This window comes from Mauremys mutica, unplaced genomic scaffold, assembly GCF_020497125.1.
Source record: "Mauremys mutica isolate MM-2020 ecotype Southern unplaced genomic scaffold, ASM2049712v1 000049F_np12_subseq_15227682:15323992_obj, whole genome shotgun sequence".
NCBI classification, from domain to species: Eukaryota; Metazoa; Chordata; order Testudines; family Geoemydidae; genus Mauremys; species Mauremys mutica.
The window spans coordinates 188-14,498 of record NW_025422818.1 but is presented as its reverse complement, the minus strand read 5'-3'; the positions used below and the strand labels follow the sequence as shown (position 1 = coordinate 14,498).

Genomic DNA, 14,311 nt, shown 5'->3' with positions numbered 1-14,311 from the left:
CCATTGCTTGTTTTTAATTTATGCAATCCCTGGTTCTTAGCCCCATTACACCCTATCCTTGACCATCGCTTTTTAATCATTCATTTACCTGAGCGACCTCTTTTCTGCCTCTTTTCAGACCTCACCTTGTCTGCCTGTGACTCCCCCAAGCCATGAGCACTTTCCACCTCTAGGAAGGTGAATAATGAGAAGCCATCACACTCATCGGGGTGCCTAATAAGGGTTTCGGGGTCGGATTCCAACATATCCATCAACAGTCTAAAGGTGCTCGGGGTTAAAACAAAGTCCGAAGTTCTCATGGGAGTGGTAAAGGAGTCCACGTTTCCTCTCAGTAGCCTTTCCACAATTTCTAAAACACGTGTCCTTGGTAAGAGATGGCCTCCTCTGCCCGGAGCTGGGACTTATGGGGTAATGGTGCTGCTCTCTGATTGGCAGAGGGCATTGGGAGGAGTTCTTAGAGGGGTCACATGACCCACTTCCGAACAGGTCACCCCACCCCAGAACTCACTCTGACTGGTCAAATCTCCTCTGAGGGAGGTCCTATCAGGGTGAACCCCATCCTGATTGGTAGAGGGAAGTAGGCGGAGTTCTTAGAGGGGTCACATGACCCACATCCAGATGGGTCACTCCACTCCAGAACTTGCCTTGATTGGTCAAATCTCCTCTCGGGGTGGTCCCGAGTGGCTGAAACCCTTCCTGAGTGGTAGAGGATGGTCACGTGACACACCTTGCTTCCGGTCATGTGGCATCTTGACCCTGGGAGTAATACTCCCCGGAGCGGACTTCTTGTGACAGGTGGGTGGGGTTTAAGGGGTGAAGGGGCAGAGTTTAAGGGGTCAAGGGGTGCGGTTAGGGTTTGTTTCATGGTATACTACTCAGGTTTACTGTACCATACAGTTTTTGTCTTGTTCATTTTGCTCAGGTAGTTTTTGTGTGCTCAAGGAACATCTGCCTTGGTGTGTGTGGAGATTCTCCCTTGAGTTCTCAGCAACAGCTTGTGTGTGTTGCTTCTTCATGCAAAGAGGAGATCTTGATTCCATAGGTTCAATAGATGTTTCTGCTTGGTGCTGCTGAGTAGCATCTACCTGCAATACAAACAAAAAAATTCTCATGCTTTAGCGGTATGGGAGAACCTTGTTAATTACCAGCAGGAAGTGAAAGACCCATTCCAAGCGACTGAATAATATGAATTAGCAGACACACGCTCAAAGCAAGAATCTTCAATGTTTATAGTTATCACTCTGAAAATACAACAGCGCTATGCAGAATGCTTTACAGCCACTACCTACTCCTCACCATGTTCAAGTTTAGAATGGACATTATCATCCATGCTTTACAAATCGCAAGTCACATAATTTAACAAGGTATAGGCAAAGCTAAGGAGTAGTACACAGGAGTTCCTTGTCTAGTCTCTTCTTGCTCAATCACTAATCTGCAGAACTGTATTTTGAGATATGTAATTTAAGTTTAATTACTGATATTTCATAATGAATTTGTAAATGTCCTATAGTTTATTCTGTAAATATGATAGCACTTGAAAAAGTTGTTTAGTCCTGAAGCATTTATACTGACCTGCTGAGGATATCTGGATAGCTCAGTGGTTTGAGCATTGGCCTGCTAAACCTAAGGTTGTGAGTTCAATCATTGAGGAGGCCACTTAGGGATCTGGGGCAAAAATTAGTCCTGCTAGTGAAGGCAGGGGGCTGGACTTGATGACCTTTCGAGGTCCCTTCCTCTTCTAGGAGATTGGTATATCTCCAATTATTACCTTACCTTATATCCTGTCCAGACGTATTATGAAATAGTCAGGAGAATGTCATGTCATTCTAAATGTTTAACATAATCTTCACAATATGTTTGTTGTGATGGTCAACACTAGCTTTGTAAAACTGCTGAAAAATTTCACAATGTGTACACCTTTGGGGTTATCTCAAATTCCAGTCCCCACCGCTATTACAATCGTCCTTGTCTCTCCTGCACTCCCCACCAAATTCTGACATGATTTTAGCATCAGTTAGCTAAAACTTCAGTAGTTATAAATGTGCTTCATGACAATTGAAATCCTGAATGACAAAGCTTCTGATAGTCTAGGTCAGGGGTCTCAAACTCAAATGACCCCGAGGGCCGCATGAGGACTAGTGCATTGGCCCGAGGGCCGCATCACTGACACGCCCCCTTGCTGCCCCTGGCCCCACCCCCAATCCACCCCTTCCATGAGGCCCCGCCCCTGCCCTGTCTCTTCTCCACCTCCTCCCCTAAGCGCGCGCAGTTTTAATAAATATATACACTCAGTAATGCACCTCACTCAAAGGACAAAACACGCACTTAGATTTACTGCCTAAGGCTCTGGGAGGGAGTTTGGGTGGGGGAGGGGGTCTGGATGCAGGCTCTGTGCTCGATGCAGGCTCCAGGCTGCGGCAGGGGTGGGGGTGCAGGCTTGGGGACGGAGTTTGGGGATAGGAGGGAGTGCAGGGGTGAGGGCTGTGGGGCTGAGGGCGAGGGGTACATGATGCAGGAGGGGGCTCAGGGCTAGGGAAGAGGGTTGGGCTGTGGGGTGAGGGCTGTGGATGAGGGGTTCATGATGCGAGGGGGCTCAGGGCTAGGGAAGAGGTTTGGGCTGTGGGGTGAGGGCTGTGGATGAGGGGTTCATGATGCGAGGGGGCTCAGGGCTAGGGAAGAGGGTTGGGCTGTGGGGTGAGGGCTGTGGATGAGGGGTTCATGATGTGAGGGGGCTCAGGGCTAGGAAGAGGTTTGGAGTGTGGGGTGAGGGCTGTGGATGAGGGGTTCATGATGTGGGGGCGCTCAGGGCTGGGGCAGAGGATTAGGGTGCGGGGGGATGAGGGGTTCATGATGTGGGGGCGCTCAGGGCTGGGGCAGAGGATTAGGGTGTGGGGGGATGAGGGCTCTGGCTGGGGCTGAGGATTAGGGTGCAGGGGGATGAGGGGTTCATGATGTGGGGGTGCTCAGGGCTGGGGATTAGGGGGCGGGGGGAATGAGGGCTCTGGCTGGGGCTGAGGGTTTGGGGTTAGAGAGGCTCAGGGTAAGGGAAGCCTGCCTTGCCAGTACTGGCGGAGGGCAGGCACTAGGACCCTGCACCCTAATCCTCAGCCCCAGCCAGAGCCCTCATCCCCCCACACCCTAATCCTCTGCCCCAGCCCTGAGCGCCCCCACATCATGAACCCCTCATCCCCCCGCACCCTAATCCTCTGCCCCAGCCCTGAGCACTTCCCTTCCCCCCCCCCCAGCCCGGCCCCGGCGGGTCCCGCTTCCCTTCCCCCGGCCCGGCCCCGGCGGGTCCCGCTTTCCCCCCCCCCTTACCCGAGCGCGTCTCCGGCGGTCCCGCTCAGAGCCGCGTGGGGAGGGGGCGGGGCTGTGAGCTCCACGCCGAGCGCAGCGCTCAGCCCAGAGCTCCCAGCCCCGCCCCCTCCCCACGCGGCTCTGAGCGGGGCGGGGCTCAGGCGCTCGGACGGAGACTCGGCGCTCTATGCGCCGAGGCTCCAGGAGAGGGGTGGAGGCGGGAGCCTCCGCTTTTCTCTTGAGGGCCCTTGCGGAGCTCCCCTGGGGAGCTCCGCGGGCCGCAGGGAAGAGCTCCGCGGGCCGCATGCGGCCCGCGGGCCGCATGTTTGAGACCCCTGGTCTAGGTAATTGGCCCCAATTCTCATCCCACTTACACTGATGTGGGTCCTGTGTGCGAGGTGAGCATCAGGGCTTATCCTTCTAGTGCCAATACTTATCAAAATAAAAGCTGTTAAAATTTTGATGTCGAGTGGAAAAAGGGAAGACAGTCCTTACACTTCTGTCATTGTAATAGTAGCTTGAGAAATATAAGGCTAAATCTAAACATAAATGATTTTTACCACTGAAAGCAGAGAATGTGGAAGCATTCCTTATTAGACCCAAGAGTTGTGGGGATAGTGTGCCGCCTCTCTAATTGTTCCTTCACTCTAACAGTGTTTTTCTAGCAATGGGCAAAATCTCAGATTGCAGACATGCAGTGACCAGTGTCTGGTTGAGGCTATCACAATACGAGCATTAAGACAACGTTCAGTACCAGAACTTCTAACGAAGGCGATCAATTTTCCTTCCATTGTCCTCACTAATAAAAAGCAAAGGATAAAAATCAGATCAAGTTTGCATAAGGACTGAGAAAAGACTTCAGGGTCTGGCCCTAAAAATGAAAACTCTGGGAACAGAATAGCTCTTTAAACAATTTGTTGAAGTATGATTGTTTTTGTAGAGATTGTTATTTAAAGAATGATCTTGTGTGTTGTTTAAATTGGCTAAGTTCACAGCAATGCAACAGCAAAAACAGAATTGTTACCAACATGTATTACTGGCAAAGCTAATAGGACCATTTATTATTAAGGGTACCTGACTCCTCCCATTACAAGACCACCCTGTTTTCTGCTGCTTCTAACTTTACAAACTTTAATTGCTTGGGCTGAAATTTTCAGGGGTTGGGGACAGAGGCAGAATTTCAGCCAAAATGGTTAAGCTATTCCCAAGATCAAGGCTAGGGAAATCTACATTTTTCTCATATTAAAATATTCTGGCAACTTTTCTTTGAAAAACTCCATGTGTTGGGGCGGGGACTTGTAATTTGGCAGGGAGTGGCCTTTGTGCAGAGAATGTGCTTTTTGCCATCCCCACAAAAACCTGCCCACATTTGGCCAAATTATAAGCCTTTGAAAAAAACCACAGATACTCAGAGAGAATTCTTAGACCTGTAGCAGCTAAAATCTCTGAAGATTTCATCCTCGCTGAGTATACTTGAATCTCGCACAGCTCTTAGTGCTAACCAAACTGTGCATGAGCTATTCCCCCCAGAGTGACTGCACATGTGCCATTTCCCCACAGCTCCTGGATTTGAAAACACGGCACACTGTGCCATCCCCGCAGAGCAATTGATATGCTCCAGCCCAGGCCTCTAATGATCAAAGCCAGAGTTTCCCTGCAACGGTTCTTCCCAGCTGCTTTGGTCCAGGCACCAGAACTGAGAGCAGGAACTTTTCTCTTAATAAACTCCCAATGATCCCTCCAAGCTGCTGCACAAGCACGCTGGTGGAGGAAGATACTGGACTCAAATGCAGAGGGGACAAAAGACAAATGGAGGGGCGGGGGCGGGAGGGGCAGACTGGGACAAGGAGTATGCCAAGATTGGGACTGGAATGGGGGTGCGGGGAGGGGGCCAAGGCAGGGAGCTGGTAGGCAATGCTAGGACTGGAAAACTATGAGAGAAGGCTGAGGAAGGGGGAAAGGAATGTAGAGGAGACACTGAGAGAAGACACAGAGCTAAGAGGAGGAGGAGGAGGGAGTTTGCAGGGGGAATTTGCAGAGGAGACTAAGAGACTTAGGCAGAGGAATTGACAGGCTAGTGAAGGGAGTGGGTGGTGTTCTGCTGGTGTTCTGGTGCCTGTTGGGGTTTGTTTTGCTGTAGGTGGTGGTGATTTGCTTCAGTTTGTGTTTCCTGGACTTACAGGTTTTAGGTGGGAAGGCTATGACCGATACAGAGGCAGCAGTGAAAGACAGAATGAGGCTGACTGGATATGGAAGCTGCTGCATGTACATGATCCTGGAGGGGGTACCTGAAAAGAGTTTCGTCTGCCTGACGTGCCGACTGATAGAGCTGATGGAAGAAAAGGTCTGAGGACTGGAGATGCAGGTGGAAACTCTGGTCGAGTTTAGAAGGGGATTCGAGCGGATGATGGAGCAAAGACATGAGGAGGCTGAAGGGAAAAGCTCAGTCTTGCAGATGGAAGCAGGACCAAAGAATTCTGAGGGGAGACTGCTGGGTGAAGAAAGTGGACGGTGGAAGCACGTGACTAAGAGAACCAGGCAGAGAAAAAGACGGGCCAGTGAAGGAGAAATAGAGCTCAGGAACAGGTTTGCAGAGTTGGAAAATGAAGAAGACGCTTAATGAAATTGAGGCTCAGGTGATCTTCAGTGGGATCCTGCCTGTTCCTAGAGAAGGGCAACAAAGGTATGAAAAGATTATGGCGATCAACAGATGGCTCAGGCAGTGGTGCTATGAGGAGGGCTTTGGGATGTATGGCCACTGAGAAGCATTCATGGACAGAGGACTGTTCTCTCGGGATGGACTTCACCTGAGTAAGGAGGGAAATAGGCTTCTAGGATAGAGGCTGGCACAACTCATTAAGAGAGCTTTAAACTAGGAATTTGGGGAAGATGGTTGGGAGATGTCCAGGTAATCTCCAAAATTCCCATAAAAGGGTAATCTCCCTTCTTAACATTGAGAGGGAAGAAAACAAAGTAAGAAAGGATACAGCCATGGGTCGGAGAATGGAAATAAGGAGGAAGGGTAGTGTAGATACCAGTCTAATAGGTGATACTGGGAGTAGAATGTCTGTGCCTAACCGGATAAAGAATGTCAGTGAAGCCAAATGGCAAAAATTAAGATGTTTGTACACTAATGCGAGGAGCCTAGGTAATAAAATGGAGGAAGTAGAGCTACTGGTGCAGGAAGTGAAACCGGATATTATAGGGATAACAGAAACATGGTGGAATAGTAGTCATGACTGGAGTACAGGTATTGAAGGCTATGTGCTGTTTAGGAAAGACAGAAATTAAGGCAAAGGTGGTGGAGTAGCATTGTATATCAATGATGAGGTTAACTGTAAAGAAATAAGAAGTCATGGAATGGATAAGACAGAGTCTATGTGGGCAAAAATCACAATGGGAAAGAAAGCTACTAGAACCTCCCCTGAGGTGCTTGGGGCTAGCTAGAGACCGCCGGGAGCTGATTTGGATATGGATAGAGACCTTTTTCATGTTTTTAATGAAGTAAACATTAATGGGAATTGTGTGATTATGGGAGACTTTAACTTCCCAGATATAGACTGGAGGACAAGTGCTAGTAATAATAGTAGGGCTCAGATTTTTCTGGATGTGATAGCTGATGGATTCCTTTATCAAGTAGTTGAAGAACCAACAAGAGGGGATGCCATTTTAGATTTGGTTTGGGTGAGTAGTGAGAACCTCATAGAAGAAATGATTGTAGGGGACAACCTTGGTTCGAGTGATCGTGAGCTAACTCAGTTCAAGCTAGATGGAAGGATAAACAAAAATAGATCTGGGACTAGGGTTTTTGATTTCAAAAGGGCTAACTTTAAAGAATGAAGGAAATTCATTAGGGAAGTGGATTGGACTGAAGAACTTGTGGATCTAAAGGTGGAGGAGGCCTGGAACTACTTCAAGTCAAAGTTGCAGAAACTATCAGAAGCCTGCATTCCAAGAAAGGGGAAAAAATTCATAGGCAGGAGTTGATGACCAAGCTGCATGAGCAAGCATCTCAGAGAGATGATTAAGAAAAAGCAGAAAGCCTACAAGGAGTGGAAGACGGGAATGATCAGCAAGGAAAGCTACCTTATTGAGGTCAGAACATGTAGGAATAACGTTAGAAAGGCAAAGGCCAAAAGCCATGTAGAGTTGGCCCTTGCAAAGGGAATTAAAACCAATAGTAAAAGGTTCAATAGCCGTATAAATAAGAAGAAAACAAAGACAGAAGAAGTGGGACCGCTAAACACTGAGGATGGAGTGGAGGTTAAGGATAATCTAGGCATGGCCCAATATCTAAACAAATACTTTGCCTCAGTCTTTAATGAGGCTAATGAGGAGCTTAGGGATAATGGTAGGATGACAAATGGGAATGAGGATATGGAGGTAGATATTACCACATCCGAGGTAGAAGCCAAACTCAAACACCTTAATGGGACTAAATTGGAAGGCCCAGATAATCTTCACCCAAGAATATTAAAGGAACTGTCACATGAAATTGCAAGCCCATTAGCAAGAATTTTTAATGAATCAGTAAACTCAGGGGTTCTGCTGGACAACTGGAGAACTGCTAATATAGTTCCTATTTTTAAGAAAGGGAAAAAAAGTGATCCAAGTAACTATAGGCCTGTTAGTTTGACATCTGTAGTATGCAAGGTCTTGGAAAAAATTTTGAAGGAGAAAGTAGTTAAGGACATGGAGGTCAGTGGTAATTGGGACAAAATACGACATGGTTTTACAAAAGGTAGATCGTGCCAAACCAACCTGATCTCCTTCTTTGAGAAGGTAACAGATTTTTTAGACAAAGGAAAGGCAGTGGATCTAATTTACCTCGATTTCAGTAAGGCACTTGATACAGTTCCACAGGGGAAATTATTAGTTAAATTGGAAAAGATGGGGATCAAGATGAAAATTGAAAGGTGGATAAGGGACTGGTTAAAGGGGAGACTACAACAGGTCATACTGAAAGGTGAACTGTCAGGCTGGAAGGAGGTTACTAGTGGAGTTCCTCAGGGATCAGTTTTGGGACCAATCTTATTTAATCTTTTTATTACTGACCTTGGCACAAAAAGTGGGACTGTGCTAATAAAGATGGGAGGTATTGCTAACACAGAGAAGGACCGGGATATCACACAGGAAGATCTGGATGACCCTGTAAACTGGAGTAATAGTAACAGGATGAAATTTAACAGTGAAAAGTGCAAGGTCATGCATTTAGGGATTAAGAACAAGAATTTTGGTTATAAATTGGGGACGCATCATTCGGAAGTAACAGAGGAGGAGAAGGACCTTGGGGTATTGGTTGATCACAAGATGACTATGAGCCGCCAATGTGATATGGCCATGAAAAAAGCTAATGCGGTTTTAGGATGCATCAGGCGAGATATTTCCAGTAAAGATAAGGAGGGTTAGTACCGTTATACAAGGCACTGGTGAGATCTCATCTGGAATATTTTGTGCAGTTCTGGTCTCCCATGTTTAAGAAGGATGAATTCAAACTAGAACAGGTACAGAGAAGGGCTACTAGGATGATCCAAGAAATGGAAAACCTATCTTATGTAAGGAGACTCAAAGAGCTTGGCTTGTTTAGCCTAATCAAAAGAAGGCTGAGGGGAGATCTGATTGCTCTTTATAAATATATCAGAAGGATAAATATCAGGGAGGGAGAGGAATTATTTAAGCTTCATACCAATGTGGACACAAGAACAAATGGATATAAACTGGACACTAGGACGTTTAGAGTTGAAATTAGACGAAGGTTTCTAACCATTAGAGGAGTGAAATTCTGGAACAGCCTTCCAAGGGGAGTAGCGGGGGCAAAAGACATATCTGGCTTCAAGACTAAGCTTGATAAGTTTATGGAGGGAACGGTATGATGGGATAGCCTAATTTTGGCAATTAATTTGGCAATTGACCTTTGATTATTAGCAGGTAAATATGCCCAGTGGTCTGTGATGTGATGTTAGATGGGGTGGGATCTGAGTTACTACAGAGAATTCTTTCCTGGGTGTCTGGCTGGTGAGTCTGGCCCACATGCTCAGGGTTTAACTGATTGCCATATTTGGGGTCGGGAAGGATTTTTCCTCCAGGGCAGATTGGCAGAGGCCCTGGAGGTTTTTCACCTTCCTCTGCAGCATGGGGCACGGGTCACTTGCTGGAGGATTCTCTCACCTGGAGGTCTTTAAACCACGATATGAGGACTTCAGTAACTCAGACACAGGTTAGGGGTTTGTTACAGGAGTGGGTGGGTGACATTCTGTGGCCTGCGTTGTGCAGGAGGTCAGGCTAGATGATCAGAATGGCCCCTTCTGACCTTAAAGTCTATGAGTCTAAGAGAACTGGGGCTGGCTGAGCAGGGAGATTGGGCCAAGGAACCTTAATTCCAGCATATACGAATTTTTGAGTGCTTTTGCGTGTAATCCATATATGCACGCGCACCCCCCGCCCTGCTCTAGGCATCCAGGCCTTTCAAGAAATAATCAAATATTTGGGATGAGCATTAAAGTGGGAAGATTGACCTCATTCCCATTTACCAAGTTAATGAGCACTTGGCATGAGATCACAGATTTGATCATACCAACAATTTTAAGTTTACCATTATGCCCAGATCTTTGTTATGTGCCAAGCTTTATTCATTTTATTTACATTGATGACCTTGTCTTCACTATATTCATGGCAGATATAAAGGAGGTATGAATAACATGGCATATCTTCAAACTCACTTGGAGAGATAAATACATTATGTGGATTTCCCATGCCCTGCACATTCAGATACATTTTGACGATCAGTTACCTTTGGTGATTTGCTGCCACCAGCTGTCGGTTTAGAGATCTTGGCAAAATTAGCTGACCTGCCTTTTTGTAAACATTGGCCATATGGTGACAAATTTTGGCTTTGAGCAGCAAGACGGGGACTGGTCTTTAGGTTTAGCGCTGTTCTGCGCAAAACACAGGGGTTGGTTTTCCCAGTAGGAATATCAGCAAAGCCTGAAAAATAAACAACAGCCATTAACCACAGTTGATTAAATTACTTTATTGTTCCAATCAATCTGATCTTGCTCAATTCAAGATGGAGATGACAACGGGTAATAATTTAAGAAAGTAAAATGGCATTTACTCACTGAATAACATAGAATGGGGGAATTATTAGGACTATCTTGCATTCCTAGAATTTTATAGGTGAACTCAGGCAAGGGTGTGGATCTGTGCAACAGCAACTCTACTAAAATGGCAAAAAGAGTTTTCCCCAAGCAAATGTTCTCTTTTTCCTTTAAAGGGACACCATTAACTGGAAAATCATTTCCATCTGAAAACGATGTCTCTTCTATTGTTCTACATAGAGCCGGCCAGAGGGAGACAATTCTGTTTTGCGACCCCTTTCGAGGTTTCAGAATTTGTTTTTATTCTAGATTGGAATGAAAACATAAGCCTTTCAAATGCTTACATAAAATGAAATTGAATCAAAAAACATCAGGCTTTCAATTTGGGGGCCTTCCTCCCAGCTCAGCAAAAACTTTGTCCGAATCAATACATCTCCGTAATACATTTCGGCTTTGACAATGCAGCACATTTAAATGAAAAAACATTTAGCTAAAAATGTTTAAGCAAAAATTTCCCCCCTTCCTATCAACCAGAAGAAAAGGGTGTTTTATATTGGGAATGGCTGGGCCTAGAATCCCTCTCTTGCAACCTATACGAGGGCTGAATTTGGCCAATGATGTCCAAGTTTTTACAATGCTTCCAAGTCACACCTATGACAACACGATTATTTAGATAAGCGTGCGTGCGCACTCTCCCCCCAGTGTGGACCGTTCTCCTCTAAAGAAGTAACAATTACCTTTTCTGACCACCTCCGGGAGTCCGTCTGGCTCATACTCTTGCTCGTTGTCCTGGGTCAGTGAATGTGCCATCTCATCAGCACCTGACCAAAGGAAAGAGTCATTACCTGTACAAATAACTTTAAGGAGACTCTGGAAAGATGCGTTTAGAATGCAATGATCTCAGTCATTCATTTGTTAATTAAGTACATAAGATGTGTGCTTGTGCAACCACAGTCAACTATAGCAGAGCTTCAGAAGCTATACTGATTTATGAGGATCTGGCCCCTCATCTGAATCAAATGTAATAATGGAGGTTTTGAAAACATGTGTTCTAAATAAATGCATTAGGTTAGAAACAGGATCATGATTAAGGCTATGTTTTAGTCATGGGTATTTTTAGTAAAAGTCATAGACAGGTCACGGGCAATAAACAAAAAGTCAGGGCCCCGTGACCCCCTCCATGACTTTTACTGAAAATACCTGGGACTAAATCTTACCGCCTGGGAGAGGGGACGCTCCTGAAGACTGCTGGGGAGTGGAGAGAGAGAGCAGGGCAATGCTGGTGCAGGGGGGGAAGGGGTGGCTCAGGGCCCCACTACCACTAGTCCCAGACTGCTGCTCCAGGGACCGTGCCTTGGGCTGACTGAGCAACGGCCAGCGCGGCTGGCTCCTGGGCTTCCCCAGCTGCTGGGATCCTGGGATCAGCTGCACCAGCACTGCAAAATTCACAGAGGTCACAGAAACCGTGACTTCCAGGAATGATTTGCAGCCTTACAATCATTCTAGTATAGCATTTCCTTCTTCAACTACCCCATACTTGGCTTGTGCTCCTTTAATAGAGCATTATGGTCAGCAATTTGTTTCGGCAACATTTCTTTTTCCTTCCCCAGCTGCTTACAGGATTGCATCCATGTCTTCAGTTTACTGTGAGCGAATCCATTTTGCTTCTTCTGTTGAACCTTCAGATTGTCTAGCTATAAAATAAAAAAAAATTTTAGTTGCTAATAGGAAAATTCATTCTTCTGTCTAAGCATTATACTCTCACTAATGGCATCTCACCTGCCATTAAAAGTTCAGTGCCACTAAAAATCCAAACAAAAGTTATAATATGAATTTGTACAGTAGAGTTCACTTAGTAATGTACAATTGAATTATAGCAGCTTCTAATTCCAACAGAGAAACATTAAAGTCATGTTTATTGGAAAGCTACGTGTGTGTAGATTTCCTTGATAGAGAAATCATAATCTAAATATAATATTCAAAATAACCAAATGACAGAACCCAGCCGAAAAGCATGTGGTCCAGGCATGTTTGTCCACCTTATGTGCATTGGGGTGCCAAAATAAATGGATGGTAGATATCTGGCAGCCTTATAAAACGCACTTCAGGATAATGTAAATATCAAGCACAGTGCTCCATCAGCTGGGCATGGAGTGAGTACTGTAACTCAATGCCTGCTTGCCACAATACCGGCTCCACACTGTGCTACATGAGTGCTTTTTGATGTGTTTATTTCTGAAGCGAGAGCATAGAACTACAGTCCCTCATTCACCATAAATGGAAGTAGAAAAAGATTGCAGACTAGAAAATGCAGAGGGAATTGATAAGAAAAAATTCACCTAGATGGACAGGTTTAAAAACTTTTCCCCTTCTGCTTGGCAGTAAACACCCAACCTATGCGTGTTACAAATAAAACTTCATATAGTCATTACCAGAATTTCTCTTTGCAGTGGCACATGGAATTGTTCACACGCCTATCTAAATTATTAGCAAGAATAGTGCTGTCATAAGAAGAATCACTTCATTAATAATTTAGATGGAAATTCTGCATACATCAGAACTGATATGCTCTCCCAAGTCGAGTGTGACATAATGAGGTAGTAGAAGCAGTTTAAAGATAATAGGGGCATGTCTGCCCTGGGAAGTTTCAGAAGATATTATTTAATGTGTTCATTAACACGATGTTACAACATGCAGTGTAGACACTGCCCTGTTATGTTTAATATCACATCAGTCAGTTACGGTCAACCTTAGGGGCAGAGTGAAAAGACATGTTTAAACACGGTCTCATTTTGAAGTAGAGACCCTGGCAAGTAAGGTATTGTTTCCTTTGCACCATAAGTGAAACTTTACCAGAACAATGAATGAAAGTTCCTGATTGAATTCTGCCTGGATACCAAAATGTATCAGTCAGGCTAAAAAAGTGTTTTTAATTTATAAGGAGGTGGGGGCGCACTCAGAGGCTTGCTATGTGAAAGGGGTCAACAGGACAAAAGTTTGAGAATCACTGGGCTAAAGGATAATCTCTGCTGAACTACACTTTCCTTTTGATATCCAGGCTGTCAAACTGTAGGCAGCTCAGGTACAGATGAAATAGGGGCCCATGCGTCAAGAGATCTGTTTTTTCTGCTGGTATAGTGGAGATTCCTTAGCTATCAATCAATCATGTCCAAAAATTCCCAGAACTTCTGGCTAGTGAAGAACTAGAAGGATGATTTCAGCTCTTTCCTCTTCCCTTTATGCGAATTGTCTTGTAAAGCAGCGGATTCTTCTCGACATCTGACATTATTTCCATGGCCTCTGAGAGAAATTCTGACCTCTGGTTACTCACTTATGTTGAAAGGGATATAAACATTCATACTTCAGAGCACAAGCCAACCTCTAACAGGAGATAGGAAGAAATTTCCCTTGTGGGTTAGTTATTCCATAACTGCCCTCTACAGGTTTCTTGAACCTTCCTCTGAAGCAACTGATACTGGCCACCGTCAGATGACATACAGGAGACTCAATGGACCACTAGTTTGAACCCATCTGTCCATTCCTATGTTTTTGTTCCAACACTACTGAATTCTGTAAAAGTAAACTAAAAGGAAGGGTACCCTGACATACTGAAAAATGGTACAGCACAAGGTGTGCGGTTCAGAAAGCTGGATGCTCTTTTTTTCTGAGTGACCCACCATAACCCTGGGGGCATCTTGTCTTCCAGGTATGCTCTTCACCAGGTGAGGTGTGTTCCTGTAGCAATCATACAAGGGCCAAAGTGAAAACTGGGTTGGCTTAAAGTATGTTCCTTGTACTTACCTGCCCCAAAAGAGACATTTGGACAGGATCTGAGAATGACGTGTCCACAAATGGAATTTCTGGAGACACATTGAGAAATCCCACTCAGAGGACATTACCAATGCATGGCATCAGCA

At 45.3% G+C, this 14,311-nt stretch overlaps 1 protein-coding gene across 1 annotated transcript; it reads right to left on the bottom strand.

Moving 5' to 3' along the window:
* Positions 1–460: 460 nt before the first annotated feature.
* Positions 461–14,107, bottom strand: LOC123356919 (centromere protein F-like). Its single transcript, XM_045000186.1, has 5 exons — positions 14,072–14,107; positions 12,013–12,088; positions 11,132–11,215; positions 10,088–10,281; positions 461–1,085 (listed from the first exon to the last, which is right to left on the bottom strand). Exons 1-5 carry the CDS (start codon positions 14,072–14,074, stop codon positions 882–884), a joined length of 561 nt encoding a protein of 186 aa, XP_044856121.1. The 5' UTR covers positions 14,075–14,107; the 3' UTR covers positions 461–881.
* Between the last annotated feature and the right edge of the window lie 204 nt (positions 14,108–14,311).

Bases quoted from the DNA above. Each gene is read 5' to 3' on its own strand.
- LOC123356919 (XM_045000186.1), bottom strand. The intron at 11,216-12,012 runs GTAAGCAGCTGG...TCCTTTGGTCAG, and splicing joins GAAGACATGGATGCAATCCT to GTGCTGATGAGATGGCACAT. The intron at 1,086-10,087 runs GTAACTGATCGT...TTTGTATTGCAG, and splicing joins GTGGCAGCAAATCACCAAAG to GTAGATGCTACTCAGCAGCA.